The 23196-nt window shown below is 39.9% G+C and overlaps 1 protein-coding gene across 2 annotated transcripts; it reads left to right on the top strand.

Moving 5' to 3' along the window:
- The first annotated feature begins 1983 nt into the window (after positions 1-1983).
- On the top strand, positions 1984-22538 carry si:ch211-269e2.1 (cohesin subunit SA-2). Of its 2 annotated transcripts, XM_053495874.1 has the most exons (32): positions 1984-2087; positions 3836-3933; positions 4027-4111; positions 4280-4444; positions 4570-4666; positions 5651-5727; positions 5936-6007; positions 6125-6329; positions 6476-6627; positions 6721-6794; positions 6890-7013; positions 7290-7388; positions 7825-7904; positions 8017-8124; positions 9178-9295; positions 9659-9776; positions 9878-9981; positions 12188-12280; positions 12369-12455; positions 13118-13318; positions 13474-13550; positions 14573-14660; positions 14744-14824; positions 16139-16231; positions 16660-16837; positions 17711-17850; positions 19221-19322; positions 19761-19915; positions 21113-21241; positions 21393-21598; positions 21745-21799; positions 21962-22538. In XM_053495874.1, exons 2-32 carry the CDS (start codon positions 3893-3895, stop codon positions 22089-22091), a joined length of 3534 nt encoding a protein of 1177 aa, XP_053351849.1. In that variant the 5' UTR covers positions 1984-2087; positions 3836-3892; the 3' UTR covers positions 22092-22538. The 2 variants fall into 2 exon arrangements, with proteins under 2 accessions (XP_053351849.1, XP_053351850.1); XM_053495875.1 differs by lacking the exons at positions 1984-2087; positions 3836-3933 and having other exon boundaries at positions 4219-4444.
- The last annotated feature ends 658 nt before the right edge of the window (positions 22539-23196 follow it).

Here is a 23196-nt window from a genome sequence, read left to right as displayed (position 1 = left end):
TATCATCGAGTATTATGTGGCATGCATGCGCTTCTTGTTTTTATGCCCAGTGTCATGTGATCACAACTGCGCCAATGGTTCTTCTCTTTCTCACGCTGCGGAATTGTGGGTAATCATCTCCCATGCTCGGTCTAAGTGCGTCTCTCACCCATATAAGTCAACATCTGTGCGCATATGTACTGTTTACTATAACACTGTAAAAGCATCTTTTATTTTGTGTTTCTATATTTGTGTGTGAAAGTCATACTTTTACACGCGGATGTTTATTATAACACGTGTGCATGCACATAAAGCAAAAGCAAGTCTCATTAGAGAGGTTAAAGATCTATTTTATCTCTCTGTCTGTCAGCCTGCACTGATTCCGTTACTTATTACACTCTCTAATGGAAACACTGCTCTATCGCAATTCTTTTTAAAGGAAAAAGTGCAGGTTAATTTTTTTACTTTACAGCAGTGATTCCATTAGTGTGCATGCAAGCTCGAGTGTCAATAGAGAGGTTTTTTGGTTTATTCTTCTGATAAAGCAGTGTTTCCATTAGTATGTGTGTGTGTGTAGGTGTGTGTGTGTGAAAGTCGTCCCACACAGTAGTCCTCCCCCCTCTCAAATGTGTGTGTGTGTGTGAAAGTCTTCCCACACAGTAGTCCTCCCCCCTCTCAAATACGAAAGGAGGGAGGGGTGGATGCACTCATTCCTCCTATCGTCTTACTTTAGCTTCACACATATACAGCGATTGTGCGCACACGCACACACATACACAGTGCGTGTGGACACAAACACTAATGGAATGACTTATCTGTCTGGATTTATTTTTACTTTTTTCAAAGGTTAACGTTGCAGGTTAATTTGTTTTATTTTTACTTTATATTTTGTATTAATTATATTTACATATATTGTATATATTTTTTTGGGTTGTGGTACTAATAATTTAAATTTTCATTATTTCTTATGGGGAAAATTTGCTTTAATTTACAAGTGTTTTGATATATGAATACGCTTCTGAAATGAATTATGCTTAGAATTCAAAGTTTCACTGTACTTTGTTTTCAACAATGTTAAGGTATATGATACATGCATCCACATGAATGGCAGATCCCAAGGTCTCCTGGCAGAACATTACCAAGTTGCCTTTACACACATTATTACATACACACTGCACTAAGGATTACATTGGCATAAACCCTCTTTATTTATATTTTGATTTTTATTCATTTATTTTTTTTAATTATAATTTTTTTTAGGCAGCATAGTGGTTAGCACTGTGGCCTTACATCTCCAGGGTAGAAGGTTCGATTCCCACATCAGGGTCTGTGTGCATGGAATGCATTTTCTCCCTGTGCTTGTGGGTTTCCTCCCACAGGTCAAAGACATGAGGATTAGGCTAAATAGTGTTCCCAAATAGCCTGTAGTGTGTAAGCAGTGGTGTGTGTGTCCTGCGATGGATTGCCACAGTGTCCAGGGTGTATCCCGCCTCGTACCCCAAGTCTCCTGGGATAGGCTCCAAGCCCTGCCGCAACCCTGTATACAGGATAAGCAGTATTTAAGGTGAATAAATGGATAATAATAATAGTAATAATAACAATTACTATTATTACTGTATTATTATGATTTCTATTATTTACCGATAGCCTCAAGGCATCATTAGTTAACCATCATTAACTTGAAAAAGATCTATTAAAAGAGTAATCTGTGAGAGAATGAACTGTTAATATGGTTAGTTCCTGCTGTTGTTTTACAGTGAGGCTTGTTTACAGACATTACTTCTGGTGATTAATAATTCACAAATACAATTAATAAAGTATATTTCACAACCTGAACTCTTGCCATTTATTCCAGGATGCCTGATTTGCAGCTTCTAACAAATCGAATCACACTATTTATTTACTATTTAAAAAAATCACGTGACATATTTTCTTTTTTTTTTCCTTCCTTTTTTTTTTTTTACAGATTATAATTGTGAGAGTGTCAGGTTCACAACCTGTGACGTACTTCCGCACAGAGCGCCTTCACCACTAGGTGGCACGCTGTAGCCGCGGTTCATCTCTTGTCTTTAAGACAGATTGTCTCGCGCCAGTTTCACCCCGTACTGGTAAGGAGATTTTTATGTAGCACTTTATGTGTGTATGCAAGCTGTATAGTCGTATTTAAATCCTTAATGTTTTTTTTTTTTTACCAGTCGGTCAGTCGAATGTAGCGGCAGCAGCAGGATATTTCTCGGTTAATCAGTGTAATATTTACTGCGCTACGTTTAGAATCTGAAGGCATCCGGGACACACTGTACACTCATTTCCTGAAACATGTGTGAATAGTGAAGGTGGAGCGGCTTCGTTACTGTCTGTGGTTGTGTAGTAAACGCTAAGGGGAAGAGGAACATAGGGGCGGGCTCAGACTGAGTGACAGTTACACTGCGCAATCAGCGGTTTACTTTCTCTTTACTGACGCCTCACTGACCAATCAGATGGGTCCATTTCCAAGCAGGTTTTCTGTTTTCACGCGTTGTTTGTTAATAACAGGGATAACAACAGAAACACAGTATATTTCTGTAACATTTTGTTTATTTATCACAGCACGACCTCAGCAAATACTGAAAGTTTCCATAACGTTATCATTTCGTCTCCTATTGTTTGTTTGTGTTAGAACTGATTCATAACGTTTTTCCAACCTTTACCTTATCAGCGCTGTTCCCACACACACACTACTTTGTATTTATTATCGTTATCAGTTAGTTTTTTTGGTTTATTCATTGTTGGTTTTGGAGAATACAGACTCCCATGTTAAATGCAGAATACAGTTTATTCAGTCTGTCTTTATACAGAAACTAAAAACTGAAAGCACCGTTTGAAAAACTTTCCCATAACACACTGATTCAGGATTCTGTATTGTCATTATACTGTATCAGTACAGTGCAGTTAGAGCAGTCCATACAGTGCAACTCAACCTAACACACTCAATCAATATGTAAAAAAAACCTCATTTATTTAATAGTATTGTGATGTACTGTATAAGGTAGAAGAGGCATGTGGGGTACAGTACAGTACAGTATTGATTTATAAATCCTTTTTTTTATAATACCTGCACAATACTACTACTGTATTTGTAATTGTACACCACTATTGCTTGTGTAGCTTGCACACACGAATTTAACTCACATGTACTGTACCAGTGTACCAGTAACGTGATGTGACAATAAAAGTGATTTGATTTGATTTAAATGTATAGATATTCTTAATACACAGGTCAGTATTGCACAGTTCTTTTACAGCACTACTTAAAATTAATAAGTAATTGCACAAAGTCACATATATGGATTTGTATATAATGCAAGAGTGTAACAGTATGTAAATACTGTATGTTGAAAATTAAATAAGTTATACACATGTTGAAAAATATATGATCCATTGCACAATAGTCTAGAATCTACACCCGGTGAAAGATATAGAATGTAAAGTGCAACAGAATTTAAACATACTGAAAGTGTACACATATAGTGAATAGACATCTACTGAAGTATACAGGGAATAAAATCCTGAAGGGTTGGGGTATAAGATGTCAGATAATTTTGTTGCAATCTTTCAGTTTATTTGTGTGTGTGTGTGAATGTTAGGTGAATGTTCCAGCACTGTTAGTTTGTGGTTACAAAACCATACTAAAGCATTCTGTGATGAAAAGTCCTTGTCCTTAGTGATGCCTGGTATAGTCCCTTAACCCAGCATGTATTAATCTAATACTACACCGTTACAAATAGTCCATCATTATTTTCATTAGCACGTACGCACAACACTCATGAATTGTGAATAGTATATATTTTTTATAAACACTTTTTGTGTTGTTCTACAGTAATTCAAAAGATGTAAACCTCAGGAAGCCAGTAGCACAAAAATGATCTGAGAAGAGATGATAGCAGAACCAACGTTACGCTCAAGAACAGTGCAAAAGTAAGAGATAAACCTTTTGCTCTTCTTTTTATAGCTGAGTGCAAAAATATCTATTCCGCAAATGATTAACATGTGATAAATATGTTTTTAAAGAGAGAACACTAGTGTTGATGTCTCTTCCTGCACATCTGTGAATCATGCCCCTAGTGTAAGAAACGAAAACAGAAAGAAGAATGTGGTAAGACCTGATACTGTATTTTTTCATGTCACCCAAGATCTACCTAGGTCCACTTCATGAAAATACTGAATTACAATAAACTATGCAGACCTTCTCTACCCAAACAGATAGATTCATATTTAAAGCTCTTGCCAAAAAAAAGACGTGACTGTGTAGTATTTTGTGTAGAGAGGAAAGAGGAAAGCCCGAGACGGCTCAGAGAATGCTAAGCAGAAACTCTCAAAGACCAACAATGGGACCTTAGACACAACAGAGAATGAGCAGCTTAAACATGGAGGCGTGGAAGCCTTCACTTTGTTTGAGGTGGTCACTATGGGCAGAAGCGCCATGCAGGTATGTGCTGAGGAACCTTATTCAGGCATAAATGCCTAACAGTTCAAATCTTGTCTATTTTTGCTTAAGGTTGTTTGAGGTTGCATGTTGTGATTGTAGCATTTGTGTCTGAATCTAATGCAAAGGCTGTGGTCGATGACTGGATTGAGGCTTATGTTGCAGACAGGGAACCAGCCCTGCTTGACCTCATCAGCTTCTTCATTCAGTGTTCAGGATGCAAAGGTAAGACATTCACTGAGAACATTCCTGACATTTCTTTCATTGGTTTTCTAAAAAATATTCTGTTGTCTGATGGTCTTAGGTGTCAGCTCTGATAAGTCTTAACATATACAATAAACAAGGAACATCATATAAATAATTATTTTGGTGAATGTAACTACTATAATGTTTCCACTCAATTTTGACCCTTTTGAATTTTGCTCTAATAAAATAAATTCTCAAAGTCGGCTTGGCAACGTCCCAAATAAAACACTCACTCACTCGTTGTCTACCACTTAATCCTGTATACAGAGTCGCATAGGGCCTGGAGCCTATCCCAGGGAACTTAGGGCACAAGGTGGGGTATACCCAGGAAGGGGTGCCAATCCATCGCAGGGCACACACACATATTTACACACTCTGGGCAATTTTGGAACACCAGTTAGTCTAATCTGCATGTCTTTGGACTGTGAGAGGAAACCAGAGTACCTGGAGGAGACCCACCAAGCACGGAGAGAACATGCAAACTCCCTACACACTGTGGCGGGAATTAAACCCAGATCCTGGTGGTGCTAGGCGATAATGTTAACCGATAAGCCATCGTGCCGCCCAAATGAAATACAGTAGTATATGCATATAGTATATATGGTAGATGTATTATTTTTTAAATATATATATATATATATATATATATATATATATATATATATATTTTTTTTTTTTCTCCCCAATATTAGTCGTAGCCAATTCCTCCCTGTCACTAGGGGGCTCCCACATTAAGGCTGCTACTACTACCACTAAATCGGGAGGCCGTGTTTCCTCCGAACCGCGTGACGTCAGCCGACTGCATCTTTTCGAACTGCTTGCTCACGCACCATTAGGGGCGGAGTAACACACTCAGAGGAAAGCGCTAGCCGCTCCTCTAGGTGCTACTAGGGAAATCATATACAGTTACCTAAGCACACCCTCAAGTTGTGCCGTATGTTGATATGTTTTACATTTCTTTAGGGGTGGTCACTGCTGAGATTTTTCAGAGCAAGAAAGATTCTGATGTCATGAGCAAAATGGTAGAGGACCTGGATGAGGTGCGATCTGATTTCCGTCTCCTTTTCTTAGGTTGTATTATATGTATAATGCCACATTCAACTCTGAAGATCTAAATAGTATTATCTTATCCTGTAGCTCAGTTCAAGATATGTTCAATATATTTTAAAAAGTCAACATACTGCCTAGGCCTAGCATGTATGTGATTTTAAGGAAAAATTTTATCGCTTTTTAAATTATGAATTACAGAGCTCAGGTTTGCAATATAAAAGATTTCTGGCATTTCCATGGATACTGACTGTCACATGGCCGTTGGACATTGTAAGTGTAAACATTACTTTTGAAGACGTATGATCTTTTAAAATATATCATAAGCAAAATAATTATTTTAAATTTCCCTGATCTGTCCTGTCTTGCCTTTTCCTTTCTGCTCCTCAGGACAATGGCGAGTATCCTCTTGTTATGTCTGGTTTGTACTGGAAAAAGTTCCGCTCTCACTTTTGTGAGTTCGTCTCAGTGCTGATATCGCAGTGTCAATATAGTGTGATCTTTGACAACTACCTCCTGAATACACTCATCTCTCTGCTGACTGAGCTCTCGGCATCGCACATGCGTGCCTTCAGACACACATGCACACTGGCAGGTGACTCTCTAGACACTGAATCTCGTTGTTCCTGTTTGACTGTTTCAGACTCTTGTATCATGTCTACCACTTACAGCAGGTATAGAGTGGGATGTTAACTTTTTTCTTCTTGATTTTGGTTTCTTCATTCTCATGTGGTCCTGTAGCGGTGAAGTTGCTCAGCGCTCTAGTGAACGTGGCACTGAACCTCAATGTTAGTGTGGAGAACAACCAGAAACTCTGTGAGGTTGAGATGACCAAGGTGTTTAGCAGGCGAGCCTCACCACGGCTGGACAAGATCCAGAAGACGATTACTGAGGTGAGGCAAAACATTCAAAAGTATTGTTAGTTAAGTGAGGTATACTGAGCTTGAAATAAAAGTGTCTGAAATTTAAACTTTATACTGTTTCAGCTAAAGGATAGAGAGCTTGAAATAGAAGACATGATGGATGCTATTTTTAAGGGAGTGTTTCTTAAAAGATACAGGTAGTCTGATTATGTAATACAGCCTTTAAATCTTCTTTCCCTTGATTACTTTATTCAATGACATTTAACAAATGTGTTTTTACCTATTTTGGCAGAGATGTGATACCTGAGATCAGGGCGATCTGTGTAGAGGAACTGACTGTATGGATGAAGCTTTACAGTGCAGTGTTTCTTAATGATACCTATCTAAAGTATGTAGGCTGGATGATGCATGATAAGGTGTGTCTCCGTTTTAACTGATATTGCTTGTTTTCTGTGCTAAATTTGTTAAATACACCGTTACACTGAATTTACCTCTTGGGACCTAAATGTCCTGGTATTAGGACATGATATTGTAGTAGTCCTCCCAACTACACTGTCTATATATCCTTAATATGTACTCATATAAGGGTCATGGATTTTATTCTATTGCCTAATGTTAAGGCTAAGCCTGTAACTGGCTTACATGTATTTGGTTTGTAGCTTTTTTCATGCGTTCATGTTTTATCTTTACAGCAACCTGATGTGCGCTTGAAGTGTGTGTTGGGTCTGCAGGGACTTTATCAGGATGTTAATCTCAGCTCGAAAATGGACCTTTTCACCAGTCGATTTAAGGTACAGTACCATAGGTTTTAACTTTTATTGTTGTAAAGAATAGGGTGTAAATGTAAATAATATACTGTATATTTATATGCATTCTGTAGGAAAACTGTAACTTTAACTGCAAGAAAAGACATAATGGGAAGTAAAAATATCTCATTTATAGTCAGTTTATCTAGAATTTCCTATTTGGAATGGGAATGACCCATTAGAATCAAGAATTCAGCAGAGCTGTGATATAAAGGCAATATACTACTGTACTTCTAGTAGCTTTAGTCAACAGTTCACTTAAACTATGGCAAGCAAATTCAGTTCTACTGTGCTACTACATGCATACAGTATGTATGTTGATCACATCACATGAGGCTGTTCTCAGATAGTGGATGGTGAAGGATAGGATTTTAGGATTTAGAGTAGTTGTAAGTCAACTCTGTGTTGTGTTTTTCCACAGGAGAGAATGATCTCCATGACTTTGGATAAGGATCATGAGGTAGCAGTGCAGGCAATGAGGCTGTTGATGTCAATTGCTCAGTAAGTCTTTCTTTCTCTTTTATTTTACCTTTCTTCAGAACCCTTGTTAGCTAAAATACATACTGGATGTTATAAAGCAGGCTTACCATCCAAACCGTTTTTACTGTGGCAGGTCCTGTGATGACGTGCTGAGCCAGGCTGACTACAAGCACATATTTCAGTTTGTATACTCAACTCATCGACCACTTGCAGTCCTGGCTGGTGAATTTCTCTTCATGAAGTGAGTTCAATTAAGTAATGATTCTAGACTTTTAGATTTGACTATAGAGAAAACTGCAAGTAGGAAACTGGAAATGTATAAAGCTTGTTACGTTAGAGTCAGAGTTAAATCTTAGCTAGCCTTAACTAACCTTATTTAGTGGATTATTCACAACATTAACAAAAAATTAATTTAGAATTAATATGATAAAATTAATGAAAGCTCCTATTGTGTGTAAGTTCTTTAAATCGGGGCGCACCACAGACACATAGACATGAGACGTGGTCTTAGCAGGGTAGTGTTATTCGGAAAATGAATGAAGGGAATTCAGGTGGAGGAAAGGAGTGAGGATGTGCACGTGCAGATCCAGGAGGTAGTGCCCAGTTTGGCTGAAGAGCGATGGAAGCGGCAGTGTGGCGAAGTGGACTCACATGGAGAGTGGTGATACTACACATGTAGCTTGACAGAGAGACAGATGCTCACGGGCTCCTCAGTGGCACGTTTGTATCACACCCAACTGGCCCCGCCCAGTCCGGGAGGCAAACGTGACATAGCCAACATCAGCTGTCGCTCCTCCAGTAACATCAGCAGCGTTCCCGACTGGGGAAGGGGGCTTAAACATCTGAAAGTGCCGTGGCAGCTTGTGCAGACCTCTGCGGCTGTCCCTCTGTAGGCGGTCATAGAGTGGTTACGCTTTTGAAGTCTCGCATAGCGATGCCCCCCCACATGCCACTCTCTTTGTTAATGCCGTGCACTCTCCGTTGACTTCCAAACCTCGAGCTAAGCTTTACGACTTCTTTAAAAGACTGGAGCAAGTGACTTGTATTGATGTCTCAGCATTAAATTTGAATAAAAAATGTCAATTTATTGCAATGTCTTGCAAAACGCTTGCAGACCAAGTTACTCGCAATCCAAAGCCCCACTGTATATTTAGTTTACACTTAAATAAGTTAAGCAAGAAATTAATCTTTGCTATTCTTTACTAGTTTGGAGTCATTCTATAATTTTTATATTAAAAAGCATTAGCACGAAATGTGACTGCTGTTTATGGAGCATTTTAAAATGTTCCCTCAGGGTACTCAGTAATCCTGCAGTGCCAGTGATGAAAGCAGGAACATCGGAGGAGGACATACACAGGGAGATCACCCTGGCCCGTGTCCAAGCCCTTATTCACTTCCATACTGAGAACCAGGTAATAACCAGTGGGTATTAGTTTTTTTATAGTACTTTTGCATGTTCTTACCTTATGTGGATAAAAGTCCATTAAATGTTTTTATTGGTCCCACTTCCTATTTGGGAAGGATGGAGTTAGTCTGTTAATTCTTGTATATGGAACAGGACAGTTCGAGTCTCCCCAAAGTACCTTTATCTGCACTGTGATGCAACATACTTTAAGTAGCACCTTAAAATATCAGGTGGAGTGATGTGTTAACTGAAAACTTGGGTTAGCCCTCACCTTCCTTAGCCTTTCCTGTCTGGTAGCTGTCAGTAACTGGGTTTTGGAGGAAAATTGATTGATTATTTTTTTAATTCTGTCTCCTGTTGTGTGATGTAGCTGCACCAGCATGTGCTGTATCTGGTGGACAGTCTGTGGGATAGTTGTGGTGCTCTTCTGAAGGACTGGGCTTTTTTTACCTCCCTTCTTACATCTTATCCTTCCTCATCGGAGCAAGGCTAGTACTTAGCTCTGCAGTGAGCCCGGCCTAAGTAACACTTTTTTCTTAATTGGTTTAACCATTGTGGGATTGTATACAGTATGTCTGTTTTTTTACAGCTTTAAGCAGTGCTGAGGAGGCTCGGGTGATCGAGGTTCTTTTGGCGTCCGTGAGGCAGGCTGCTGAGGGACCTCCACTAGCAGGAAGAAGCACGGGGAAGAAAGTTAGATTCTGCTTTCCTTAATCTTCACACATTTAGCTCTGAGAAAATTTAATTCAGATTGCTTGAGATTCCTTTACTAAATCTTGTCATTGCAGTAAGATTATTTAGTTTTTACATTGTTAGTGACATTAATTATGATGTGTTTGTGGCTGTTACTATAGTTCACTCACTCACTCACTCACTCATCTTCTATACCGCTTTATCATGTATTCAGGGTCGTGGAAACCTGGAGCCTATCCCAGGAGGCTTAGGGCAGGGTACACACTGGACAGGGTGCCAATCTATCCCAGGGCACACACATACACACACTCACATACTAATTCACACACTACGGGCAATTTTGGAAACGCTTATTAGCCTAACCTGAGTATCTGGAGAAATCAAAATGATTAGATTGTCCCTGATAAGCAGGCCAAGGGTGACAGTGGCAAGGAAAAACTTTTTTTTAGATGGCAATACGAAAAAACCTTGAGAGGAACCTGACTTAATAGGGAACCCATCCTAATATACAGTAGGTGATAACAGATTGATCTGCAGTCATTCTGTGCATTAGGTGGCTGAAAGTTCAATCTAACAGTTGATGTCTTTAAATTAATATGGAGTCCAGGTTATCCAGACTCAGGTATACTGCAGGAATCTCCAGTCCTGAACTATTGAGCAACTGCTCTCACAATTGCTCAGAGAACAGTTGTCTGCATCAGCCCAGGCCAGGACCGTCTTCATGGTAAAGTGGAGCAGTCCTCAGTCACCATACGCATCCCAAGCAGACCACGCGACTACATCCCAGGGCATCCATGCGACTACATCTTCAAACTGAAGTGGGACACCAGGATGAGTCAGACAGGTCCAGAGGGCAGAGGGGATCTGAATCACTGGCAGATTAGAAGCGACATATGTAGCTCGACAGAGAGACAGATAGAGGGAAACAGAGATAGGGAGAGAGAGGAGAAGAGAGAAAAAAGAAAGCAAAAAAGAAGGAGAGATGGCAGTTACGTATGGTCACAGTCACACAGTGTATAAGGTGAATGTATATTTAGTGCAGAGTGCAAGCAGGGACTCTGGCAGGACTAACTATGACAGCATAACTAAAAGGAAGAGCCAGAAGGAATTACAGACATGAGGCTCTCTGGGATGTAAAGCAACCAATCACTTCACTATCAACAAACCTGAGTGATCAATGAGAGTGGGGAAGACAGCATCTAAACATACCAGTTTACCACAATACTCTGTGTCCATGATTCCTTCATAAGAAAAAGCTTCCCTCCCTGCTGTAGTTTTCATAATACCTCGTACTGACAAGTAGCCTGCATCCTTTGATCGAATTAGTTATGGCTAATTGTAAGACACTAGCGGTTTACTCAGGTATTGCAGGTATTGAGACCATTTAATGCTTTATACGTCAAAAGTAGTTTTTTTTTTATTGATGCAATATTTCACAGAGAGCCAATGCAGTGTGGATAAGATAGAGGTGAAGTGCTTGTATGTTCTGGTTCTAGTGAGGACTCTTGCTGCTGCATTCTGGACTAGCTAAAGCTTGTTTATGCACCTAGTTGAACAATCAGACAGTAAGGTGTTACAATAGTCCAAGCTTAAGATAATAAAAGCATGAACTATTTTTCTGCATTGTTAAGTCAAAATACATTTCTTATCTTGGCAATATTTCTGAGATGAAAGAATGCTATCCTGATAAAATTATTTACATGAGCTTCAAATGAAATACTAAAATCTACAACCACACCAAGGTCTTCTGGTCTACTGTTGCACTTGATGGAATAGAAAGGCCATCTAAAGTTACATTGTAATTTCACTGTTACAGCTTACTTCTAGCCACATATGGTCCTACAACAAGAACTTCTGTCTTGTCAGGATAAGCAGAAGGAAGTTAACTATCTTATTATGTCCCTCACACATTGCTCAACCTTTTTTTCTCATCTCTTTTTGTTGAGACATAAAACTGTGTCATCAGCATAACAGTGAAAACAAATCCCATGCTTAGGAATTATGTTCCCTAGAGAAGCATGTAAAGAGAAAAAAGCAGTGGGCCTAAAACTGAACCCTGTGGAACACCAAACTCCACTTGAGAGCATGCAGAATAGTCACCATTTAAATCTACAAACTGATAACAATGCGTCAAAGAGAGTACGTGAGAGTGTGTATATAGAGTGTGAAGCAGACTGCTCAGGAATATGCTGTTGTTACTCTTTAGGTGATCAGTACAAAAGAGAAGAGGTTACAGACAGACGACTGTGCAAAACTTACAGAACATTTTTTAAAGGTGCTACCTGCTCTGTTATCCAAGGTATGAAAAATGTTGCATGTATTTCTTATACTCTCTTTCTGTATGCAGTAAATCTGTGATCTGACATTATTATTTGCCTGTGTTTTAGTACTCGGAAGATGATGAAAAACTTACCTCTTTCCTCAAAATACCTCAGTACTTTCAAATGGACACCTGTGGTGATGAATACACAGAGGTTAGTTTGCTCATACTATATACATGCATTGTCCACTTTATTAGGGACACTATCTGTAAGTACACTATCCAATCATTGCAGCAGCACAATTTATAAAATCGTACATACACAGATCAAGAGCTTTAATAAATCTTCACATCAGAAATCAGAATGGGGAAATAATAGGATGTTTTCTCATTAAAATTCCAAAATATCAGCAGTTATATTTTGTAACTTAAAACTTAAAAGTTAAATACTTATCTCAGCCCACCTGGCACAAAAGACCATGCCATGATTAAAGTTGCAGACATCACATGTTTTTAATTCTATTGTTTGATGTGAACATTTCATTAATTTCTTGACCTCTATCTGCATTGTTTTATGCATTATCCTGCTGCAGCATGATTAGCTGATTATATAATGCAGGTTATCAGGTGTTTCTAATAAAGTGAGGGGTCAGTGTACTTTTGTAGGTATGACTTGCATGTAGAAGAATTCATGGAGGTTAGCATTATTTGTCCAGTCTTAGCACCAGCAGCATATAATAAGGTTCTGTGTTCAGCTTAATAAAATGTTTGATCAGCACAAGTAGTTTTAACCCTTCAAATAAGTCCAGTATGTTGCATAGATATGGTAGCATGCCCCCTCTAGTTGGGTTGTCTCACTGTTTTGTGTGGTTGTAGTATGTGCAGGCACTGCTCACTGGGTTGGAGGCTGCAGTGAACTCACACACAGAGGCAGCACTACTAGAAGCAGCTGTTCGCTCATACCATAACCTCTGTGCGAATGATTTACACTGGCAGCACCTAGTCGCTTCTGCTGTAGGCCAACTCATCCAGCGCTGGACTCATACACTGGACTCATGCTTACGAGAGGAACTCAATGTGAGTATTGTACATCATATGCACATTAGATGGCATATGACTATTTCAAAAATGTTTCATAAGTCAAAATTTTCTAAACTTAAAGTGATGTAGAAACATGAAAGGAAGAATGATGGAACAGGTCTAATTACAATGTCACTACAATGTGTTTTTAGGATGGAGCATGCATTGGATTCGGAGACAAAAAGGAAGAAATACTGTGCACTTTGAAAAAAATAACTGCTTTCAGCAAGTAAGACTGGATGAACTTTTTTTAGCCTAAACAAAAAAACAGATCCCCTATTTACTCCAACTTGAAAAAAAAAATGAAGGAATAAAAACTTTATGATTTGTAATGTAAAAAAATTTCAGAACTAGAGAACTCATGACCGGTGGCAAAGTGGCCTAGTGGTTAGCACTGTTGCCTTGCACCTCCAGGGTCCGGGTTCGATTCCCGGCCAGGTTCGATTCCCGTCTCGGTGTGCTTAGAGTTTGTATGTTCTCCCAGTGCTTGGTGGGTTTCCTCCAACAGTCCGAAGATATGCAGGTTAGGCTAATTGATGTCTCCTGATTGCCTGTAGTGTGTGTGTGTCCTGCAATGGATTGGCACCCTGTACAGGGTGTACCCCACCTTGTGCTTTAAGTCTGCTCGGATAGGCTCCAGGCCCCTCGCGACTCTGTATACAGAAGAAAGCGGTATAGACGAGGAGAGAATGCAAACTTATGACCATAGTCATTAATAATAGGTCTTAAGAGTAAACGGGTACAATAAAAATAATATTTCTCGAAAGCTGGTAACCTTGGAACAATGTAGTTAAAAACAATTCTTGTTTCTTCTAATTTAATTTTAACATGTTAACTCTTGTGACATTCATACATTAATGCATTTTCAGTAACTGCTTCATCATGGTCAGGGTGGCTGTGGTTATATATTATATGTCTCCTTCAATAATTTATTTCTATTTCTGAAGGAAGGAGTAATACAGATTTGAAGCAACATTTTTTTATTTAATAAGTTTTCAACAAATGTGTGTTGCATTAATGCTTATTGACTGCCTCAACACTTGCACTTAAGCAAGTTTAAGGAAACAGGGTTTGCATTATGTTCTAGTACAATCAAACATGTCCATTATTGGCCACACTGAGCAATGGATAGAGGTTATGTGGAAAATAGTGGAGAGTTTTATTAAGGATAAATATTGTCTATTACATGTCTGCAGATAAAATACCCAACACAATCTGTCGTCTACTCTTGTTATCACTCTTGTGTTTCAGTGCTCAGGACCTATCTAAATGGGGCATATATGAGCTGGTCTCTAAGCTTCTTGTAGTTGAGTTACAGCATGGAGGCGTGCCAGTAGAGGTAACACCACTTATTACAGCAGTCACTTTCTGAGCAGCATGTTTTTCATGAAAGCTCAACTTTCTTCTGTCTCTTGCTTTCAGATGATCACAGAGTCTCTGCGCTGCCTCTGCTGCTGCATCCTGTGGAACCTGAACAGCTTCGGAGAAGGCACGACCTCCAGGGTTAGTCATCAGCTGCTCTGACATTCTCTCTTAAGCTCAACTTCGCCATGCTGTGACTCTCTCCTCTTTGTCATTGGCATCAGAATTAGAGACGTGAATGCTAATATTTACACTCCGACAGAGTTTGGAGTGATGAATTAACCAAGCCTTTCAGGTGTGTCTGACTTAGTGTCTACACAATTCCTCTATGATCCATCACAAGCAACATGTCCTTTAATTCTGCTACATTCCATTTGAAATATCAGCCGTGATGCCCTCAAATGCCCTGGGTTGTGTCCACTGGATTTTAATAACCGAGAAAAGCCTGCGATTGATCACGAGGCATTAGGAAAAAGAGTAGGTTCAGGTGATGGATTATAGGGGGCGTAATGGCTACCTTCTTGTGTGAAGGCTCCTCTGCTAATCTCTAATGTGACGTCGTTATTAAGCCCATGTTTCCATGCGGTGCACAACGTAATCATATTTCCCAACCCCTAACCTTTCCACACAGAGATATTGATGGCCATTAAGAATGCTGTAGGTAAGAGAGCAACATTAAAATCCTTCACTTGGGGGAGTCGCACCCGAACGAGTGCTTTCACTCTCCGACCCCCTCATCAATAACTGCCAGCGTGGGCTGTAATTTGAGACCCAGGCGGTGACTTTGGCCCAATCTGCAATTCTAATGTCAGTGGCATTTGACTTGGGAACGAGGGCGAATTTGAGTGAGAGGAGCTTGTGGGGGAAAACAAGATGAGTTCAGCAGAAAATTGGGATATTGTCCGATTAAAATGAGTCATTTGGCTGAAATGAGATTCGAACGGCGGTTCCTCCCCGAAGCCGGGCGCATGTGTATAATTATGAAAGAACGGTTTACATGAGGGACCAGCAGCACTGCTACTAACAATGCTTTCATCCATCCACATTCAGTGAGCGCTCCTCCATCAGCTTCTATTATTTAGCTTCATTGTGCTCTCACTATCTCTGTCTCCACCTCGCTATTATAAGGCACACTGATGTTATTATAATGTCTTCCCCCCCTGAAAAAAGGGAAAATATATACAAATGCAAACAAGTTATCACAATTAATATCAGTTTGTTGAGGGAGGGCAGAAAAAATCGCGGCAGGATGGATGAGTGTTGCTGCGGTTCAGGGCTGATTAAAAAGCTTAGGCACCATTTGAAAATGAAATCCGTTCAACACAATTAAAAATACCGGGATGAACTAATTAGGGTCGTATAATCGCTAAACGCGATTACTAATGTTCGCCGAATGGATCGTATAATGAATATCCTGTGTTATGATTCCAAATATCATGCCTTTCTGTTTTTTAGGAGTCAGCCGTTCTTCAGAGGAGTCAGTTGCGAGGTTTTTGTGAAAAATGCCACAGATGTCTTTCACACACAGAGCAAGTGGTGAGAGAGCAGGTACTGTCACCCTTCACATGAGCTTATTCCTTCTCTCCTTGTTTACCCGACTTAGGATTAAGCTACTGTGGGTCATGCATTTAGATGTGATACGTATATGAAATGTAGATAACTCATTGAATGAGCTTTGCTCTTACGATCAACAGATTATCTACTATGCATGTCTGTGGTACACCATGTGTAATAAAGACCTTAAAGGAGACTAAATCAAATAACAAGTTCTGCTATAAATAAAGTAGTATTTAAAGATTGAGGTCCTTAATAGTGTGTATATATTTTGTAAAACAAAACTAACATTTGAAAGAACATTACCCAATCCTAATCCTAAACCTCTAGTGTTAACTGAATCTTTACAGTTATAATAGTTGGCATTCCAGGCTCCTTGTTGCACTCTAACATGTGTTTCCCTGTCACTATTCCTCATATAGGCGTTCATGTGTTTGAGCGACGTCCTAGTCGCCCACAGTAACCAGCTACAGATGTGGGATTCATCAGCAGGTGCTCCTCTGCTCTACACCCCTGAACCCAGACTGCAGAAGGCGCTGCTTGGCTTCATCCTAGAGCATGTCTTCACCGGGCCCGATCCTCACAGCCACAGCAGCACCGGTAGCTCCCGTCCTCATTCTATCTCAGTCTGTCTATTTAACAATGAGTGTTTTTCGTGAGATTCAGATATGATTTACGCTCGGATAAAAAAGCTTAGAGATTCTTACTGCACTATTTCCAGTAGATGGCAGTCTGCCTCCAAGTTAGATATCACTGAGAAGCGGTCACAGAGATATCACAGAGAGTCCTTACTGCTGCTTGCACACATTCACAGTCGTGTTCATACGGTTTAAGACAGCTATTTGTTCAGCTGTGGAAATGCTTTAAACACATCCAACACAAGCCAAATCACTTTTTTTTGCAATTTCATAAACGTGAATTAAGGATTAGATGTTTTTTTTATCTCACCAGAGAGAAATTTTACATCCAGTAATGTGTTTACTTACAAATTGTTTTAACTGAATGTCCGCAGAAGCAGCCAATGACTGATTTTTATTGTTTTTTATTGTAAAAAATAATAACAATAATAAAAAAAGAATCTGAGTCGTTCATATGAGTGTCCTACATGCTGTGCTTGTAATGATTGAGCAAGCCTTGCCACTTTAATATGTGTATTAATATTTCCTGAAGCTGATGAACACACTGTGATGCACTGATGAGTATAAGATGTTCTATTCTATCGAAACGTCTACATTATTCCCAATAAACGTTATTCAGCACTTAACACCAGACGTATGCAGAACTACTGCCTAGAACACAGCATACGCAAACGCAGTCTATTTTTGAATGATAAAATAGTCTAAATTGAACAATCTCTTCTCAATAGAGCGATGATTCAGGACTGACCAAGTTTAAGCTTATTTTTAAGTCGCATGGTTCTACTCATTATTATCTCACCATCATTTTTGACCCGTGTGTGTGGCTGCGTTTCAGGCAGCGAGAGTAAGGCTGGGGCGAGCTGGCCCGAGGACTTGCACAGGCGGAGGAATCTGTTGGCTGCGTACTGTAAGCTGATAGTGCACAGTGTGCTTGAGATGAGTATGGCTGCTGAAATCTTCAAGCACTACATGAGGGTACGGTCCGCTCCCTGCTGTGGCATATCGACTGTCCTGTTCTAGTGTGATTATCGTATAGATGCAAACAAAATGTACACATTAAGATTTATGAATCTATGAAGTTATAGTTTTGGGAAATGTATAAAAGTATTTTAAAGACAGGATTAAAAATAGATTTTCATTTTTATTTTTGCAATGTTTCCAGCAGCCGTTCCTGATTATTTAGGATCTGCTGTATGTTTGGAATGAAGGACATCCAGAAAGTTTATAAATCACTGTCAAATTGGAGCAAGCGCGTTACTGAGTTCATTAAGAAAATGGCAATTTTCCTCATAAGCACACCAGTTTACTGTCGAATTTATGAGTGGGCCAGGATAAATGTACCGCAGTCTGAGTGTGTGTGCATAAAAGCGTAAGAGTGTTTGACATGCCGACATGTTTGGAATGCCCATTCGCCTCAGCTATGGCAGAGCCAGCAGTCTATCATCAACATTCTTCTTGATCTTCTTGATTTACACTCACGTGTTCACACACACACACACACACACACACACACACACACACACAGCTGCCATGTGAACGATGCCTTTTAAAGTAAAGCAAATGACAGTAAGTTGGCAGCCGACGGTAACCCTGTATTTGCAATACTTCCTGTTTTTGGCCAACAACTGTTCACTTCTTTAAGCTATAAAATGTTTGCCTACTTAATGATCCCTTCCTTCTTCCTTCCTTCCTTCCTTCCCTACAATGAAATAGGTTTTAAAAGGCAAATGATGGAGGCTTAAAGGCGGCTGTTGTGTGGGATGGAATCGCTGTGGGTTATACAGTATGTCTGTGTGGCTTAAGGACAAGCAGCTGGGCTAGACCTTCTCAAAGCACACACTGGTACTGTGTTGTATAACGCAGCAGTCACCGAGGCCAGGGCGTAGAGGATTTGTCAGGTCAGGAGCATTTTTTCGGAACAGAGACATGGGCATATTTCTAACGTAATCTCTCTGGCCAAGCGGACAGATAAGGCAGACACTTTGATCTGGTCCTTATGGGGTCTAGTCCATGTCAGACAGAAGGGCAGCACATTTCTACTCCAGCACTGCAGGTATTATTTATTTCTGTGGACACTTGTGATATAGCTTGTAAAGCAGGAATGGGCAGGTCAGGATCTTACTGGGGGATTTTTTACAGGCATGAGGGACATGAGAGTATGGGTGGATTAGTGCTAGCTGTTTTTTAGTCGAAGGTTTCACCAACTTTTTGCCATTAGGAACCACTTCCAGAGCTTTTGTTTGGGGATAATACTGATGTAATACTGAACGTTCATTCACTGTATTGGAATAAGCTTTAGGAGCCTCTGTGCAGTACCCCCCACCACTGTTCTGTTTTCTCCACAGTACTACAACGACTTTGGCGACATCATCAAAGAAACTCTGAACCGCACGCGACAAATGGACAAGATTGAAAGCGCACGCACCCTGGTTCTGTGCCTCCAGCAGGTTACTCGACTCTCTTTCCGTCCTCTGTTCCAGTAATCTCAGGTCCTTAGTGTCCCTTTGCTCACTGATGGGCCTCTGCAGCTGTCAGCATCTCACAGACACAAAACCCCTCCACCAATATGCCCTCTGCGGAATGTTCGAGCAGCTCCTTCATTCTTTGAATTGTTTAATGCTAGATCTGACACGTATATCTCACACATCTTATTATCCGTTTTTTTTACCTCTTCAATCCTTATCTACCTCTGTGTGTCAAGAGACAGTATAAAACGTTATATAATTTCTAACAAAGACTACAGTAATTATGCTTATTATATAGGAGCAACAAAGAGTTGATAACACATTACACATACATGTATGTGATGTTTAGGAATAGAACACAGACCAAACTGTGAAGGTGTATACTGTATACTGTACTTAAACACATCTCCTTGTGTGCAGCTGTACCTGCGGTTGAAGCAGGAGCAGGACACTGGGAGTGTGTGCAGCTCAGGAGTGCAGACCTACAGCAGCATCAAAGAGCTGGCCAGACGCTTCTCGCTCACTTTCGGCTGGGATCAGATTAAATCCCGCGAGTCTCTGGCCATGATCCACAGGTAACTCTGTGCTTCAGTCTCTACAGCAGCACACGCAGCATCAGAGATCCTGATGCTGATCATCGCTTCACTGTTAACTTAAAGACTTTTCTTTTCCTGGTGTTTTATATGTAGTTTAAATGAGGCATGTAAGGGTTAACAGACAATCATGTTTCCTCCAAGTTTTATATTTTTTAACATTGGGACATTTTGGCTGGGGTTACCTTGTTTATATGAGCAGAACACAGATGTTTTACAAACTCTAAACTGAATGATGGTTATTTTATTGAACTAATAGCTTAGTCTCATATTTTATGTCATTATTTTTGGCAGGAAGCTCAAGCTAAACAGATGGCTAATAAAAATTTAATTTCTTCCTTTCCACTGAGATGGTTTTAAATGTAATAAGCTGATAATTATTCAGTGCTGTTTAGCAATATGATAGAAATTCTAATTAAATCATATATATCCAGTAGATGTAGAGGTTATAGGAAGTAAAGGATTTCCTGAGATGACTTGAGAGAATCCAGATTGAAAACGGACCATATTCTCTTCTGGAAAGATTATAAATCATTATTTTAAGCATAGACGACGTCAAAAAGCACTAATAGATTATATAACATGGAGCTTTGATTTACCTGTAAAGCTCTTATTCAGAATTCAGGTCTGTCATGGACTTGGACATAGACTTGGGGCATTGCAGAAGAATGGACAAGTCAAGTTGGGCACTAACATGGCATCATACAGTGCTGTGCAAAAGTATTGACCCCCCCCCATATTTCTTCCAAAAACATGCTGTCTTGTATTTTATTTTAATGTAGTGTTGAGGAATAGTTCTCCTCACTTCCTGAAGGTTCAGTCCCTGTACCTGAGCAGTTTCAGAGAAATGCTTTTTGTTTGTTAATCCACACAGTGGCCTAAGAATTATTCATGAGCATAAAGAAAAAAATCTAACAAGAAACAGGTGCAGATGATCAGGCTGGTGATTAGCATGCTGCCGATGCTGAGTGCTTGGAACGGACGAGAGGGGAAATAAGGTTGTTGCTGAACTAAGTTGTATCTTTAGGCACTTTGCAGTCCATCACAGTAAAATATTTGTTTGCATTTCATCATTTAATTGAATTTAATATGAAGAAATGGAACATTGCGCATGACTTTTGCACTGTCTACAACTGAAGCATCCCTACAAATCATGGTTCTGTTTCTGACACTTCACAGGGATGGCATCGAGTTCGTTTTCCAGGGTTTTGTTCAGCAGTCAGAGAAGCACTCGCCGCCGTACCTCTCTTACCTCACCATCCTCAGCGAGTTCTCCAGCAAGCTGCTCAAACCTGACAAGAAGACCATGTGAGTACATCAGCACCGCACTGAAAGAGCGAGCCGTGCCACACGCGGCGTGGGATTTGCTTAAGTCATTTTTAGAACAGATAGACTATATTTAGCGAATCAAACAATTAAATTCCAACAAAAAGGCTGTTTCCTCTGCTTCTCTCACCAGACATAGCTATCTGCAACGGTACACCGGAGAGCAGAGCATCAGTAACAGGGAGGAGTGCTGGATGCCTCTCATCTATTACAGAGCGTCTCTCCAGGGCACAGCTGAGGGAGAAGACGCAGTGTCTTTTATCAGCTCTGACACTAATAAACAGCTCTCGCTCACTAATCGCTCCAGATCGCCCTCCATCAAACCGGCCGCATCTGAAGGTACGACAAGTCACAGAGTCGATCCTGAGTCAGCAGTTTCACCGCAGGCACTGACGCACTCTCCCGCATTACGTGCACATAAGGTGCTACAAGTTCTCAGTTTAGCATCTTTGACCACAATGACAAACTGGTATCTGTATTTACAGATCTGCGAATCTCACAACCGTGTACAGAACTCAAAGGGAGCAAACAGTTGAAAAGGTGAGAGGTGATACGTACTGACGTAGCTTGAAATGCAGCCATCACACGAGTGTACGATGTGTGCAGTCAGTTCATGTGTTTAGTGAATGAAAATATGAACATGTTTAACAGACATGAATTTGTTAGTCATTTCTGACACTGGTTGTGTTCTCCTCCACGCAGCCTGGAGCAAAGAGCTGCAGAACAGAGCGCCGTGCTCAGAGAGCAGCCCGACGGCAGGGAATCAGTTGATATGCAGCCAGGGGTCACTGCTGATGAAGTGGACGTGGATACAGTAGAAATAGACGTTTGATGTCTTCATAAAAGTCTATTCTTTGAGCTCAATGTGCCTAAGATGTTTCCTATTTGTATTCCATACGACCTCGTTCATTCATATATTTGCCCTAAGCAGTGATGTAATTCCTCGGTGCTAACAACATTAATTATAGGTTTAACATTGCATTTTATACATTTATACAACTTTTTTTTTAAATTTATTTAAACCAGATCTAAGCTAAAGATGATAGAATGTGCATTTTGTCTTCTTTGCTGTTATATTATTTTAGGCATGTGTTTTCCCCTGAGAGTTGTGAAGCTAGCCACTGTAGCTTCACTTCACACTGCTGCTCACGCTACATTACAGAGAATCAGAACACACTAGGGGAAGGTTGCAGGTGCCATCGATCCTCTTCCTCTCACACAAGCATGAACCCACAGAGCTTTTTAAAGGCAATTCATTAAATTCATGTCTCTAAACATACATTAGCTAGCTGTGCTGTCATGGATTCCACATATGCATGCATGTATATACAGCATATTATATTATAACCAGTGACCATATAATCCATTGACATATTTGAGTGCATTGTACAGATAAAAAGCTTGTATATAATTTTGATGTTAAACTTTTCACTCTCATTTCATTTATTACAAAATGGTATACATTTAATAATTGCAAATTTATTTCTTTGTCCTAATATACAAATAAGGAATTAACATTACGACTGATTAATAGTAATTGACCCAAAGTCAAAGTGCCAAAAACTTCTCACAGCATTACAGCACCTCCACCAGACTGTTGCAGACTGAATTCATGTATTCATGCTGTTGGTGCGAAATTCTGACCTTCTGCTCCGGGCAGAAATGTAATTTCAGAAGATATATCAGAGGAGACTATATTTTTCCTTTTCCTATATTTTTGTCTTTATCTGTTCAAGTTTTTGTTGAGCCTGTGCTCACCGCAGCTGGTTTTTCCAACCCAAGTTCAACCCAATGTGGTCGTCTTCTGCTTTTACCCACCTGTACAAAATGTTTCTCTAAGTTACTGTAGCCAAATCCAAAAACAGTTATGACCCAACTGTATAATCAAAGAGGCTTACATATCTGTTAAACAGGTTTTTCAAAGAAATGTAAAACAT

Source organism: Clarias gariepinus, chromosome 5 (assembly GCF_024256425.1).
Source record: "Clarias gariepinus isolate MV-2021 ecotype Netherlands chromosome 5, CGAR_prim_01v2, whole genome shotgun sequence".
NCBI classification, from domain to species: Eukaryota; Metazoa; Chordata; class Actinopteri; order Siluriformes; family Clariidae; genus Clarias; species Clarias gariepinus.
The sequence above is the reverse complement of the archived record's forward strand: the minus strand, read 5'-3'. Positions and strand labels throughout refer to the sequence as shown.